Here is a 16,284-nt window from a genome sequence, read left to right as displayed (position 1 = left end):
ACAAAAATGTGGATCCGCATCTGATCTGCATCCGCCAGTATCAACCTGCAATCTGACTCTCGATCCTCTAGCTGTCTTTTACCTGTATCCGCACCCGCAGCAGGAAGCCATCTCACAAGGGCTATGGGGGGGAGGGAGGAAGGGAGCGAGTGGGGTCTTGCAGGGAAGAGGCAGCGCGAGGGTGGAGACTGGGGGTAAGTGGCAGCGCGAGGGCGGGGTCTCGAGAAGAAGGGGCGGCGTGGGGGCAGGCTGGGGGAAGGAGCAGCGCATCGCGTGCTGCTCCCGGGGGCTCGTGAGCAGCGGTACATGGCTGCAGCAGTGCATGCTGCATCACAGTGGGGCAGAGGGGTGGGGTGCTGGGGCCCCGCCTGCTCCAATCCCTGTGTGGGGGCGGGCCCTGCTGCCCAGAAGCTGGTGAGCTGGGGCCAGGACTGAGTGCGGCCACTGCTGCCGGGCCATGGTGGGGATGCTGGCGCTACCCGAGGGTCCCAAGCTGCTGGACAGGAAGCGGCGCGGTGAGTGGGTGCTGGACAGCTCTGACTCCGATGTGCCGCCCAGCCCCAGCCACTGGCCCTGAGCGTGCTGCGCACCCCAGGCTGCCTGAGCCGGATGCCGCGGGGCAGGCGCCGCTGGTGAGTAGAGCCCTGTGTGGTTGTATCAGTTGTCAATCTGCTATCCGCAAGAATGGTCTGTGAATATCCATGGATTTTCATGGCTCTAGGGAAGGGCCAAACCTCAAATAAGCAATTGAATCAACTGGGAAAAAAATCCTGACATATGAGAGTTCTAAAAGTGAGGCTTAATTTTACTAAGAAATCCTGTCAGCCTCCCCGGGCGCAGTCAGGGATCCAACTGTCAGCTCCAGGCAGCTACTCCCCTGCCAGCCTGGGATGTGGGAGCACTTCCACCAGTCCTGGGGAGGCTGAAGAATCCTTAGGAGCAGAGGTGAGGCTGGGGACTGCAGGGGGCTGGAAGTTAGACAGATGAGGGCTGATAGGGTGGGGGGCTGTATTGATGGTGGGTTCTGAGCAGATGGGGTGAGTGCTGGGAGAGTGAACTGAGGGCAGTGGGGGTTGGTGGGGTAAGGGGGCTGAACTGATGGGGTGGTGATGATGGGGACTGAACTGGGGGGGGGGGCTAAATTGAGGGGGGTTGGATGGGGACAGAACTGATGGGGGGACTGGGATACAGGATCAATTGCTGGTCCAGAGATGGGCACAGGTGGGGTTGAGAGCTCCTACATTAGGGGCCAAAATGACCGTATCCAGTTAGGGTTGCCTGGCGTTCGGTTTTTGACCGGAATGCCCACTCGAAAAGGGGCCTGGGTGGTTCCTGTCAGCATTGCTGACGGGGTGACGAAAAGTCCGGTCAGTGGTGCAGCAGGGCTAAGGCACAGGCTTCCCTGCCTGCCCTGGCTCTGCACAGCTCCCAGAAGCAGTGACATGTCCCTGCTTCCCCTAGGAGCAGGGGCAGCCAGGCGGCTCCGCGCGCTGCCCCCGCCCGCAGATGCCACCCCTGCAGCTCCCATTGGCCTCAGCCCTCCCGCACCCCAACCTCCTGCCCCATTCCGGTGAAAATGAGCGAGTGAGCGAGGGTGGGGGAGAGCGAGCGATGGAAGGAGGGGGATGGAATGAGTGGTGGCGGGGCCTCAAAGAAGGGGCGGGGTAGGAGTGGGCTTTGGGGAAGGGGCAGGGCAAGGGTGTTTGGTTTTCAGCAATCAGAAAGTTGGCAACCCTATATCCAGTAGTTGAATGAGAGTGGGCAATACTAATTGTCACATGCACACACCATGGGGATGGACAGGGGGAGTTCAAAAATCAAGAAACGGATCTAAAAACATGATGTACTCTTTTTTTTTTAAAAAAAAAGTCATGATTTTTGGGCCAATTTCATGATTTTTTGGAGTCTGACTCATAATTTTTGATCTCTTGAAGTTGGCAATACTGTTTAGGTAAGTTCTGTATTTTTTTCTGAAGGATTTTTGTGGATTTGTTTAGAGTGGATATCCTGAAAAATATACTGAAATTCTCTAGAAAGAACTGTGGAAACCTCTAGCTGCGGCTTTGATCTCTACAATGTCTGTTCCCTGGGTCTCTGGCTGCAGCTCTGAAACTTCCTGTATTGATACATATGCTTAGGCTGACAGTATGGCCTCCTTCTGCTTCATTATTTCATATTTAAAAATTTTAGTGCAAGGCATTTAAAAGAAATAATTACTAATAATTTAGTCATGGCTTATGTCAGAGCAAGTGAGGGAAACGATTTCATATTGCACTGAAATTTCACCATAGTACCAAAGTCTCTCCTGCAAAGCACTTATTTTTTCTCTGCAGTCTCTTTCCTCTACCTGCTGGTCTGCCTGTCCCCACGGTACTCAGTCTACATTCCAGACATAAGCACTTCTTTTAGAAATGCCTATTTTCTACATCGATCTTCTTGGAACAGCAGGAAAATGCAGGTTGTCCAGTCAAGCAGGTTTGAAATAATGGACCAAGTGCATCTTTACCAGGAATGCACCAGGGATGGATTGGGCCCACGGAATTAGAAAGGAGAATAAGGGAATAGGAGGGTTACAGCTGTTTGGTATACACATCTGTAGATATAGATGATATAGAAATAGATGAACTCAGTGGCCTATGGGAACCTATGAGAAATTAACCGGGTTCAGTCCTTAAGGTTCACTAATTTTATTTTTTCATTCTGAATTGCTCCTTTTCAAAAAGTACATTTGAAACTTCAGGGGAAAGAGTCATGATTCTTAGTGGATCAGAAGGAATGTTGTAAGTTACACTACACGTTTCATATCAAAGACATCTGTGATTTTGTAGTTAAGACTGGTCTAATCTGATGCTGTGTAAAAGATATGGGGCCAGATTCTGGTCACAGTTATGCTTGTTTTACACCAGTGTAACTCCATTGACTTCAGTAGAGTTATTCCTGATTTATGCCAGTGTACAGGCCTGATCAAAAGCATATGGAAGTCAATGGGAGTCTTTCTGTAAACTTAAGGCCTGATCCAGAGCCTACCTAAGTGAGATCAGAATCAGTCCCCTAGTGCTACTGCAGAAATGTTCCTACCATGTAGTGTGAGGACTAATCAGGCTTTTTTCATCCTTTTCTGTGTCTGTTTATTGACGTGGGCAGAAACAGCTTTAAGTTGCTCAGGCTGAAAAATATCTATTTTCAGAGTTTTCTGCTGGAAAATGTTGGCCCCAAAAGGTAAAATGCCATAAATGAGGGAGTATGATTTTTAAAAGGCCTTCCCAGAACAGCTTGTTTCATATTCTTTCATCTGTTGGCAGCTTAGAATAACAGAACTGATTCCTTCCCATCTTTTGTAAAGGTCATATAGCTCACAAACATGCTCCAGTAACAGTATCTTATATAACCACTAGCTATCTCTGTGTAAAATAAGGAGATTGTGCTGGAAATCTCCAGGGATTGTTGTGGGGGAAATTAACCACACTTTTTATTCTAGGATATTTGGCTGGAAAGCAAGCACATCTCATTCAGAGAACAGTAAAGTTCAATTTGTGTTCCATTGAGATGGATTTTTTGTCAGCTGCAAAATGTAAAATGCTGATGGAATGAACCTGGACTCAGTAAAACCATTTATATAGCCTTTAAAATATATATATATAGCAATAGGTTTTGTAATTTGAACTCAAGGTAGGTTAATAACAGTGCTTTGCTGTGATTGCTATGCTACTGTATTCCATTTTCATTTGTCAGTAGGTGGCACCAGATAGCTAGGTCAAATCCAGACCTTGTCTTGAGTTGCTTTTGCTTCCCCATTAGATTGTTCAAGGAGTTTTTGTTTGCTGTACTGGCCATTGGCTGTAGGTGTTAAGTACTTTATTAATGACCACTATGCGGTTTGGGATCCTTTATTGTGTGATAATGATTTAGCAATAATGACAGTCAAACTCTACTTTGTCATATTTCTCTGTAGAGCTAAATCATCATATAAACATCCAGATGCCTAATGTTGCTTTTGTTATGGCATGATAAGCTTTAAAAAATGTAAGATATGTAACTGTCATAGTCAGGTCTTGTGTGTTTAAAATATTGGGCCTGATCCTGCAATCCTTACTAAAGCCTATTGAAGTTAATATGCAATGCCTGAGAAAGGACTGCAGGCCTCAGTCCAAAATCAGTTTGCTATGTAATTCTGTATTGTCGTAATGACCTGTCTTGTATTATAGAATTTGTGGAGGGGAGGGGAATCATATCTATATCTATATCTATATATATATATCAATTAAACTAGATTCTTTAAATTTGTTGACATTGTCTATGCCTGTGTAGTACATATTGTTTGTATTGGATTTCCTCATGCCCTGACCCTCTTTTTCATATTTTTATGAGTATAGCTTTTATCAGTGTCGTTGCTTTATGACGGGAAATGGTGCACTTGATTTTATATTTATTTTTTATCCTTTACATAATTATTTAAAGGCTTACAGCAAATATTTTGGGCCCAGTTCATTAGAAATATTCAGTCCACGTATGCACAGTTTGTTTGTAACTGATGTACGTTTCTCTAGCAAAGTACGGTACTTTTCTTTTCTAATCAAGAGCAGATGTTACACCTGCATCTCCCCAGAGGTGCAAGGCAGCACATCCACAGAGAGGCATAAATGAGAAGTAAGAACCTGTTTATATCCCTGCACAGTCTCCCTGGGCCTTAGGTTTGGGTGTGCAGGGGTAAACTGTTACTGCAGACTCAGGACTCCAGCCCAAGTAGGTGGGCAGGGGAGCGAGTAGAGCCTGGACTCGATTACCCAACACTGTGGCCACTGACACCAGGTGCGTAATAAATATGCTGTTGGTATAGCACCAGTAGAAAATTATGATCCCGCCTCCCCCTCCCCCCCGTGCCTCTGGAGGGCTGATTCCTTCCTTACACTGTTCCTGTGATGGCATCAGTGAGCTTGTGTTAGAAGTATACTGCAGACCTTAGTCATGCTTGTAAAATGCTTTAAGATCCTTGGATGGAACACAGTAGAGATGTGCTAGATACCATCCTGCTGATTGCAGGATAACAGCCTAATGGATTATTTATAGTACGTAATGATTGGTATGCTACCATTTTGTTGCTGAAATAAGTACAAGGAAATGGTGGTTAGTGCTATATGTCACTGGACAGGATTCCAGGTTAATTCCCTGTGATAGTCATATGATCAGACTTTACATATGCAGAAAGTAATGTTTCTTCATCTTCATATTAAATATTCCTGCTTGTCAAAACACTCATCTAATGAGTTTACATGAGTGTGTTTTTAATTTTTGGCATGAGTCTGCACCTTTTTGGAAATGTGTCTAGGTCTTTTTTTTGCACATTAGGTTTTTTGTACCTAACACATCTAGAGTTCATGTTTTACAGTCATGTTTCACAGGTGTAAAATGCAAACAAATTCCCTTTGAAAATAAAAACTATGGAAATATCTTATTGTGCCATTTAGCATGTTCCATTCCCTTTGTTGTGAGTCATGATGACCTTTATTTATTTTTTACTGGAAGTAAATGTTATTCAGTGGATTTCAGTAGGAGTGGTAGTCTGTTAAGACTTCTGAACTATATTGGAGCCGTTTCGTCAGTTTACTGAGTGGAAGCCAGTGACTTTGAAGCCGAAAGTCCTGAGTTTGAATCTTATTGCGTCTTTTCAATGTATGTGTATAGTTCTAAGCGACCACCTTATTTTTTCCTTTCTACAGAGCTGTTTAAGGAGAAGCTGATGCCAAGGATAGGTTAAGAAGGTTCAAGATGACAACAACAGTAGCGACGGACTATGACAATATTGAAATCCAACAGCAATACAGTGATGTGAATAACCGCTGGGATGTCGATGACTGGGACAATGAAAATAGTTCTGCACGACTGTTTGAGCGATCCCGTATTAAGGCTCTAGCTGGTAAGCATTCAAGTGATGAGAACTCAGTGCAAGTAGGTAACAAAAAAAGATTTCCATTCAGTAGAAATCTGATGTGATACGAGTGAATTATTGCTTGATGTGATACCCCAAGGTTTTTAAAATATTCCTCCTTGAATTTTTCATGTATTTGCCCCTGTTAAAAACATTATATTGTCGGCCTGAAAGCACCAAAGCCCAAGACTCAAAACTCTAATATAATTGAGTAAAAGACCTTATTTATTTAATATGTAGTGTTTTGGGAGGAGAATACTACCATTGTAGGGCCTTTATGACATGCCCTCAGCAGTGGATCCCACTTGGAACTACAGTTCTTCCTTGCCATGTATGAACCCGGTCCAGTGCTTAATTTGTAATGAAAGAGGTGCCAGGGCGCAAGCAATTTTTTTACATTCATAACTGATGCAGCAAGCCCAGATGTGCCGGGGCTATGAACTGCCAAGCCTGGAGGTGCAGGGGCTCAGCCCTGGCAAGCTCTGGGACAAATTAAGCACTGACCAGGCCCATTTCAGAACAGTTTCCTCTCCAAATCAGCCCATAAAAGCTGCCATGGAAACAATACCCCTCTCCAACCTCTTGCTAGCCTGAGGAGTAGGAGATTGAGATTCAGACTGAATAACTGACATACTGAGGGCCAAATTCTCTGCTCATTTTACACCCATTTAACCTGCTTGATTTCATTGGTGTTGCATGGAAGTAGTTGTAGACAGGTTTTGGCCTTCTATATACCGGCTTAGTCTTTAAAGTGCTAGATGATAGAATCATAGAATATCAGGGTTGGAAGAGACCTCAGGAGGTCATCTAATCCAACCCCCTGCTCAAAGCAGGACCAACACCAACTAAATCATCCCAGCCAGGGCTTTGTCACGCCGGGCCTTAAAAAACCTCTAAGGATGGAGATTCCACCACCTCCCTATGTAACCCATTCCAGTGCTTCACCACCCTCCTAGTGAAATAGTGTTTCCTAATATCCAGCCTAGACCTCTCCCACTGCAATTTGAGACCATTGCTCCTTGTTTTGTCATCTGCCACCACTGAGAACAGCCTAGCTCCATCCTCTTTGGAATCCCCCTTCAGGTAGTTGAAGACTGCTATCAAATCCCCCCCTCACTCTTCTCTTCTGAAGACTAAATAAGCCCTGTTCCCTCAATCTCTCCTTGTAAGTCTTGTGCCCCAGCCCCCTAATCATTTTCGTTGTCCTTTGCTGGACTCTCTCCAATTTGTGCATATCCTTTCCGTAGTGGGGGGCCCAAAACTGGATGCAATACTCCAGATGTGGCCTCATCAGTGCCGAATAGAGGGAAATAATAATTTCCCTCGATCTGCTGGCAGTGCTCCTACTAATGCAGCCCAATATGCCGTTAGCTTTCTTGGCAACAAGAGCACACTGTTGACTCATATCCAGCTTCTCATTCACTGTAATCCCCAGGTCTTTTTCTGCAGAACTGCCGCTTAGCCAGTTGGTCCCCAGCCTGTAGCAGTGCATGGGTTTCTTCCATCCTAAGTGCAGGACTTGCACTTGTCCTTATTGAACCTCATCAGATTTCTTTTGGCCCAATCCTCCAGTTTGCCTAGGTCACTCTGGACCTATCCCTACCCTCCAGTGTATCTACCTCTTCCTCCAGCTTAGTGTTATCCGTGAACTTGCTGAGAGTGCAATCCATCCCATCATCCAGATCATTAATGAAGATGTTGAACAAAACCGGTCCCAGGACCGACCCCTGGGGCACTCCGCTTGATACTGGCTGCCATCTAGACATCGAGCCATTGATCACTACCCATTTAGTCCGACGATCTAGCCAGCTTTTTATCTACCTTGATACCAAACCTGGCTTTATATTATGTACTTTTGGTCACTGATGATTATAAAAATATTATTACCGTATTTTCTTTTGTTTCCCCATTTCCTCAATATTGATGGCCTAATAGGGATACATTTAGTACTGTACTAAATTTGAAGAGCTCATATACTGTACTATCCTTGGAACAAGCTAGAGAAGTTGGTCTGCTAATGGCAGGCTGTGGGTAGCTTCTATTTTGGTCCATTCTGGCCTATTTGCAACCTTATCATGTCCATACAAAGAGTGTAAAGGAAGAGGCTCCTTAATGCACCTTAACAATACCAACTGCCTCATTCACTGCCCACTGTTGTCAATGGGCGTTCCCGAATACCTTGCTGTGATTTAACTTTCCTTTCCCAGAGCCTGAAAGTGAAAATTCTCAGGCAGCCTGAGTCAGTTCCCCTGAATGATTTGAATTCTTTGAAAAGGAGGGACTTAACCAGTGTGATTATTTGGCTAGATTATGCTGTCTGCTGAATGTTATATGTACACTTTAAAATGTAACATTTCTAATCATTGTCTTGGAAATACATGTAGATGCTTGATATTTTTAAACAGTTTTTCACATATAGCATTGTTGAAACAGAATGTTTTTACCCATTCTTCACAGAATACTTCAATGGGTGAATAAACTTGTCCTGCAACTCAAAATAAGTTCCTATCTCCAGTGTACAGAAGAGAGACACATTATATTTTTGAGAAATATGGACTTACTGCTTAAAAAACAAGACAACAGAAGGCCAAATTCTTTTCAGTTACACCAGTATTAAACAAGAGTAATTCCAGTGAAATCAGTGGAGTTATTCCAGATTTACATTGGAGTAACTGATAGTTTTTATTCAGTCTGTTTATCCAAATGCACACAGTCAGCGTCCAGAGTGCAGTAGTACCTGTTTCATTCTTATATTAACTTTCTGAATAAACTGTTATGAAATGTCACTCTTAGCCACTGTGATTAACATTTTTTACAAGGTAGGTGGTCTCTGATGGCTTATGCACATGCCCTTCTCATCTAGAATATAACTTCTGACTAAATTTAAAGCAATGTTTTGACTAGTCTGCTATGGAAGTAAGTCTAGAAATCAAAACTACTTCAGTTACATACATTAGATGGGAATCTTCACAGTTTTTAAAATTTTGGCTGCATATTCAAATTATTTTGATTCATGGTCCTATAATGTACAACACAGCCAGCAACATTAATTTCTAGATCCTAAAGGAATCTGAAGGATAGTATAACTTTCACAGTTTGACAATCTCTTCTCTTAGCAAGGTTTAAAACACTCAAGCTGTCCTTAAATGGAGAAATGCTATATTTTGAGGCTTTTGCTATCAATAGTAAGTTCTGACGAAGATATAAAATTATCTAAATTAATAAACGTTTCTAAAATCCATGCAGTTTCCTTTCTAACTACATTCTGATCATCATGCAAATTGTATTTGACTTATTTTATTTTTTTGTTTAAAGGCATGTGATTATTGCATATTAAAGGTTACACATTAACCAAGTATGTTTGAGTAGCAAAGATATTATGTCATGCCCTCTTAGCTCTGAGGCACTATACTGCAAAGTAATTTTTATGCTTTCTGTAAATGATTTCCTGAATCCCGTGGTAGCATGCCCACATTCCTGACCTCTGAACAAAATGCCTCAGTAGTGTGGGACATACTGTGAGCAGGGAAAATGGCTCAAAATGTGTTGAGGTTCCTGGTCATTGGAATTTTGATTAGAAGAACAATTACAAATACAACAATTGTTAATGTCTTAAAATATTTTATTTATAAAATTTACTTTGGCAAGGTATAGGTACTCTCTGCTTTTATTCATTAGGACCAAACTCCGGGACAAATCCTGAAAGGTGCTGCGTGCCCTCACTCCACCTATTGAAGTCAATGGGAGTTGAGGGCTCACATCACCTTGATGTTTCTAAGTATCATGCAGGATCAGGCTTAGAGCTAGGTAACAGGAATATGAAATAGTTCATGCAGCTAAATAAAGGCCAGATCTTGCAGCTCTTACTCACGTAATTAACCTGTTGACTTCAGAGGAACTACTCATGAAAGGGATGAAGGACTGGGTCTTAATTCTAAACTTTGTTACTTTCAGAAGACCTGTATTTTTTTTGGCACTCACAGATTACATCAGCACAGTGTGAAATTGAAGTTATAAGGTAAATGTCTGCCCTGAAACGGTGAGATTTTTTTAACTAAATTTTTTCAAAAATTAGGGCCTGATTCTGATCTAAGTGACACTGACTCAAATCAGCAGTGATTCCAGTATGAGATCAGAATCAGGCCCTGTGACCTTTAAAGTTTGACATTACATAAGAAGCAAATTGCATTTTACTGCTACCAAGATACAATACTCTGCGTTTTACTTTTATCCAGTAGATTTGATGGTATTTTTCTTACAAATATTACTAGCAGAAATTAGGCACCTGATATAGCTCCCATTGAAATCAGTTGCTTCGTTGACTTCCATGGCAGCTAGATCACACCCTATCTAAGTAATAATCACTTAAAGGATATATAAGTAGGTGCTTAAATAATTCAGATAATCTAAAAGAAACAGTTTCAAAGCAGAGCAGATTTGATATGCAGCTATATTTAAACATACTCACTTCTCTAGTAGGGGAATTGATTAGGTTTTTATGTGCATTACTCACCATTATAATTTTTATACACTTTTACCTCTTTGACTTTGCATTTTCTTGTTGACCTTGTGGCAAGATGCTATGGCTACACTAGAGAGTTTACAGCAGCGCAGCTGCACTGATGCTCTCTGTGTAGCCGCTTTAAGCCAATGGGAGAGAGCTCTCCTGTTGACTTAATCTACCCCCAATGAGTGGCGGCAGCTCTCCCACCAACATAGCACTGTCCACACCAGTGCTTAAGTCAGCGTAAGTTATGTTGCTCAGGTGGGTGGCTAATTCACACCCCTGAGCAACATAATTTATGTCGACTTAAGCTGTAGTGTAGCCTTAGCCAGAGACTTGGCTTGTTCCTTCCACTGGTGCAGCACTGCTTGAAATACTGGCATCATAGAATCATAGAATATCAGGGTTGGAAGGGACCTCAGGAGGTCATCTAGTCCAACCCCCTGCTCAAAGCAGGACCAATTCCCAACTAAATCATCCCAGCCAGGGCTTTGTCAAGCCGGGCCTTAAAAACCTCCAAGGAAGGAGACTCCACCACCTCCCTAGATAATGCATTCCAGTGCTTCACCACCCTCCTAGTGAAATAGTGTTTCCTAATATCCAACCTAGACCTCCCCCACTGCAACTTGAGACCATTGCTCCTTGTTCTGTCGTCTGCCACCACTGAGAACAGCCGAGCTCCATCCTCTTTGGAACCCCCCCTCAGGTAGTTGAAAGCAGCTATCAAATCCCCCCTCATTATTCTCTTCTGGAGACTAAACAATCCCAGTTCCCTCAGCCTCTCCTCATAAGTCATGTGCTCCAGACCCCTAATCATTTTTGTTGCCCTCCGCTGGACTCTTTCCAATATTTCCACATCCTTCTTGTAGTGTGGGGCCCAAAACTGGACACAGTACTCCAGATGAGGCCTCACCAATGTCGAATAAAGGGGAATGATCACGTTCCTCAATCTGCTGGCAATGCCCCTACTTATACAGCCCAAAATGCCATTAGCCTTCTTGGCAACAAGAGCACACTGTTGACTCATATACAGCTTCTCGTCCACTGTGACCCCTAGATCCTTTTCTGCAGAACTGCTACCTAGCCATTCGGTCCCTAGTCTGTAGCAGTGCATAGGATTCTTCCGTCCTAAGTGCAGGACTCTGCATTTGTCCTTGTTGAACCTCATCAGGTTTTTTTTTGGCCCAATCCTCTAATTTGTCTAGGTCCCTCTGTATCCGATCCATACCCTCCAGCGTATCTACCACGCCTCCCAGTTTAGTGTCATCTGCAAACTTGCTGAGAGTGCAGTCCACACCATCCTCCAGATCATTAATAAAGATATTAAACAAAACTGGCCCCAGGACCGACCTTTGGGGCACTCCGCTTGAAACCGGCTGCCAACTAGACATGGAGCCATTGATCACTACCCATTGAGCCCGACAATCTAGCCAGCTTTCTATCCACCTTAAAGTCCATTCATCCAGCCCATACTTCTTTAACTTGGCGGCAAGAATACTGTGGGAGACCGTATCAAAAGCTTTGCTAAAGTCAAGGACTAACACATCCACTGCTTTCCCCTCATCCACAGAGCCAGTTACCTCATCATAGAAGACAATTAGGTTAGTCAGGCACGACTTCCCCTTGGTGAATCCATGCTGACTGTTCCTGATCACTTTCCTCTCCTCTAAGTGTTTCATAATCGATTCCTTGAGGACCTGCTCCATGATTTTTCCAGGGACTGAGGTGAGGCTGACTGGCCTGTAGTTCCCCGGATCCTCCTCCTTCCCTTTTTTAAAGATGGGCACTACATTAGCCTTTTTCCAGTCATCCGGGACCTCCCCCGATCGCCATGAGTTTTCAAAGATGATGGCCAATGGCTCCGCAATCACATCCGCCAACTCCTTTAGCACCCTCGGATGCAGTGCATCCGGCCCCATGGATTTGTGCTCATCCAGTTTTTCTAAATAGTCCCGAACCACTTCTTTCTCCACGGAGGGCTGGTCACCTTCTCCCCACACTGTGCTGCCCAGTCCAGCAGTCTGGGAGCTGACCTTGTTTGTGAAGACAGAGGCAAAAAAAGCATTGAGTACATTAGCTTTTTCCACATCCTCTGTCACTAGGTTGCCTCCCTCATTCAGTAAGGGGCCCACACTTTCCTTGACTTTCTTCTTGTTGCTAACATACCTGAAGAAGCCCTTCTTGTTACTCTTAACATCTCTTGCTAGCTGCAACTCCAAGTGCGATTTGGCCTTCCTGATTTCACTCTTGCATGCCTGAGCGATATTTTAATACTCCTCCCTGGTCATTTGTCCAATCTTCCAATTCTTGTAAGCTTCTTTTTTGCGTTTAAGGTCAGCAAGGATTTCACTGTTAAGCCAAGCTGGTCGCCTGCCATATTTACTATTCTTTCTACACATCGGGATGGTTTGTTCCTGCAACCGCAATAAGGATTCTTTAAAATACAGCCAGCTCTCCTGGACCCCTTTGCCCTTCATGTTATTCTCCCAGGGGATCCTGCCCATCTGTTCCCTGAGGGAGTCAAAGTCTGCTTATCTGAAGTCCAGGGTCCGTATTCTGCTGCTCTCCTTTCTTCCTTGTGTCAGGATCCTGAACTCGACCATCTCATGGTCACTGCCTCCCAGGTTCCCATCCACTTTTGCTTCCCCTACTAATTCTTCCCTGTTTGTGAGCAGCAGGTCAAGAAAAGCTCTGCCCCTAGTTGGTTCCTCCAGCACTTGCACCAGGAAATTGTCCCCTACACTTTCCAAAAACTTCCTGGATTATCTGTGCACCGCTGTATTGCTCTCCCAGCAGATATCAGGGTGATTAAAGTCTCCCATGAGAACCAGGGCCTGCGATCTAGCAACTTCTGTTAGTTGCTGGAAGAAAGCCTGGTCCACCTCATCCCCCTGGTCTGGTGGTCTATAGCAGACTCCGACCATGACATCACCCTTGTTGCTCACACTTCTCAACTTTATCCAGAGACTCTCAGTTTTTTCTGCAGTTTCATACCGGAGCTCTGAGCAGTCATACTCCTCTCTTACATACAGTGCAACTCCCCCACCTTTTCTGCCCTGCCTGTCCTTCCTGAACAGTTTATATCCATCCATGACAGTACTCCAGTCATGTGAGTTATCCCACCAAGTCTCTGTTATTCCAATCGCATCATAGTTCCCTGACTGTGCCAGGACTTCCAGTTCTCCCTGCTTGTTTCCCAGGCTTCTTGCATTTGTGTATAGGCACTTAAGATAACTCACTGATCGTTCCTCTTTCTCAGTATGAGACAGGAGTCCTCTCCTCTTGCGCTCTCCTGCTCTTGCTTCCTCCCAGGATCCCATTTCCCCACTTACCTCAGGGCTTTGGTCTCCTTCCCCCGGTGAACCTAGTTTAAAGCCCTCCTCACTAGGTTAGCCAGCTTGCTTGCGAAGATGCTCTTCCCTCTCTTCGTTAGGTGGAGCCCGTCTCTGCCTAGCACTTCTCCTTCTTGGAACACCATCCCATGGTCGAAGAATCCAAAGCCTTCTCTCCGACACCACCTGCGTAGCCATTCGTTGACTTCCACGATTCCACGGTCTCTACCCAGGCCTTTTCCTTGCACAGGGAGGATGGACGAGAACACCACTTGCGCCTCAAACTCCTTTATCCTTCTTCCCAGAGCCATGTAGTCTGCAGTGATCCGCTCAGGGTCATTCTTGGCAGTATCATTGGTTCCCACGTGGAGAAGCAGGAAGGGGTAGCGATCCGAGGGCTTGATGAGTCTCGGCAGTCTCTCCGTCACATCGTGTATCCTAGCTCCTGGCAAGCAGCAGACCTCTCTGTTTTCCCGGTCGGGGCGGCAGATAGATGACTCAGTCCCCCTGAGGAGGGAGTCCCCGACCACCACCACCCTCCTCCTCCTCTTGGGAGTGGTGGTTGTGGAACCCTCATCCCTAGGACAGTGCATCTTTTGCCTTCCAATCGATGGAGTCTCCTTCTGCTCCCTTCCTTCAGATGTGTCATCTAGTCCACTCTCCGCATTAGTACCTGTAGAGAGAACATGGAAATGATTGCACACCTGTATCTCCATTGCTAGTACATGGACGCTCCTCTTTCTCCTTCTGGAGGTCACATGCTGCCAAACTTCTTCACCATCCTTCTGTCCCTGCTGCGCCTGCTCTGAATCTTCAGAACATTGTGGCCATAGAAGCTTCTCCTGATGTCTGTCCAGGAAATCTTCATTTTCCCTTATGCAACGCAGAGTCGATACTCGTTTCTCCAGACCTCGAACCTTCTCTTCCAATATGGAGACCAGCTTGCACTTTGTACAGACAAAGTCGCTTCTGTCCTGTGGAAGAAAGACCAACATGGCACAACCTGTGCAGGTTACAACAGCTGATCGCTCACCTTCCTCTTAAGAGCTTCCTCAGCTGTTGTAGTAACTAGTCAGAGAAACCCACAGGTGAAAGCCTCAGTGCGCTCTCCCCAGGCGAACTTCCTCTGTTAGCCTCTGCTGTTCGCCGCTCATCACAGAGCTTTATTTCAGATCAAAGGTTCTAGTTATAGTCTGAACCAATACTGCAGGCACTCTACCTGATTGATGACCTTTCTTCCAGTCTCACCAGGCAGACAGGCAGTTTTAGATTTTTAACAGGGGGTGAGGGTAGTTAACTATTGGAGCAGACAAATAAGGCATGTGGTGCATTCTTGAGGTCTTTAAACCAAGACTAGTTCTTTTTCTGAAAGATATGCACTAGTTCAGTCATAAGTTATTGGGCTAGATGCAGGAATCGCTGGGTAAAATCCTATGGCTGTGTTGTGCAGCTGGTCAGACTAGATAATCATTCAAGTATCAGAGGGGTAGCCGTGTTAGTCTGGATCTGTAAAAAGCAACAGAGAGTCCTGTGGCACCATAACTTGCTCATCTTTATGACCAAGCATATAATAATGGGCAGGGCCGGCTCTAGGTTTTTTGCTGCCCCAAGCAAAACAAATTTTGGCTGTCCCCCCCCCCCCCCCCCTGCGCTCCGGCACCCTCCTGCCGCCCCAGCCCTGGGTCACTGGTAACTCGCTCCCAGGGCGGGTCATTCAGCAGGAATTTTGGATGTGCACAGAACACAGACAGGATTGGTTCCCATATGGTTACAGAACTGCAGTAAAGTGGAACAATTTTCAGCTTGTGTGATTGAAGGATATCTGGATGCATATTATAAGACTGTCCTACATAAATGAGGAAAAGTTGAGGTGCCTTTATTATTCTTTTGTTCCATTCTTTGTTTCTATGGGGAATTTGCCAATGCAATATCACTGTCTTCCTTTTAAACAAATAAAACTAAAACTTAAAAATAATAATAATAATAAAAAAAAAAAGCAATGGCTGTTGAAAATAGCAATTCCAGTCCTAATAACCACTGGGAAGCATTTCTTGCTCAATTTATTCTACTTTTTCCTACAGCAAGTTACAGTGGATCAGTATATTTGATTTGGGAGAAATGAAGTAACAGCTGCCCAAATTGAGCTTGAGCACTCCTGAATTTTGAGGGTGTTCAAATCTGGAAGGCAGGTGCTGGATTCCCTTTCTGAATATTAGCTAAATCTGGAAAAGAAAAGTCAATTTCTGCTTCCATGGCTCAGAAGTGTAAATCCTCCTACATGCCTGGTACTGTATCTAAAGCTGCCCAGTCTAGTAGAGCCTCCCCTCCCTTACTTTTCATTTTAAATTCTAGTGGGATCCACGTACCTGCCTTGCTAGGCTTCAGATAGAGAGGTGCACTGTCCATTTAGTCCACCCAATTCTTTCTTTGGGGGAGAGCCCAGGGCTGGGGCGGCAGGAAGTGCAGGTGCGGGGGGAGGGGAAAGAGCCCAGGGCTGGGGTGGCAGGAGATGCGGGTGGGGG

The 16,284-nt window shown here is 44.8% G+C and overlaps 1 protein-coding gene across 1 annotated transcript in view; it reads left to right on the top strand.

Moving 5' to 3' along the window:
• The first annotated feature begins 5,766 nt into the window (after positions 1-5,766).
• The window catches only part of SPTBN1 (spectrin beta, non-erythrocytic 1), a 152,048-nt gene continuing 141,530 nt past the window's right edge, over positions 5,767-16,284 (top strand). The window contains exon 1 of the mRNA XM_065401235.1: positions 5,767-5,914. Coding sequence (XP_065257307.1) covers positions 5,767-5,914 — 148 coding nt within the window. The remainder of the gene's footprint in view (positions 5,915-16,284) is intronic.

Source organism: Emys orbicularis, chromosome 3 (assembly GCF_028017835.1).
Source record: "Emys orbicularis isolate rEmyOrb1 chromosome 3, rEmyOrb1.hap1, whole genome shotgun sequence".
Lineage (NCBI taxonomy): Eukaryota > Metazoa > Chordata > Testudines > Emydidae > Emys > Emys orbicularis.
The sequence above is the reverse complement of the archived record's forward strand: the minus strand, read 5'-3'. Positions and strand labels throughout refer to the sequence as shown.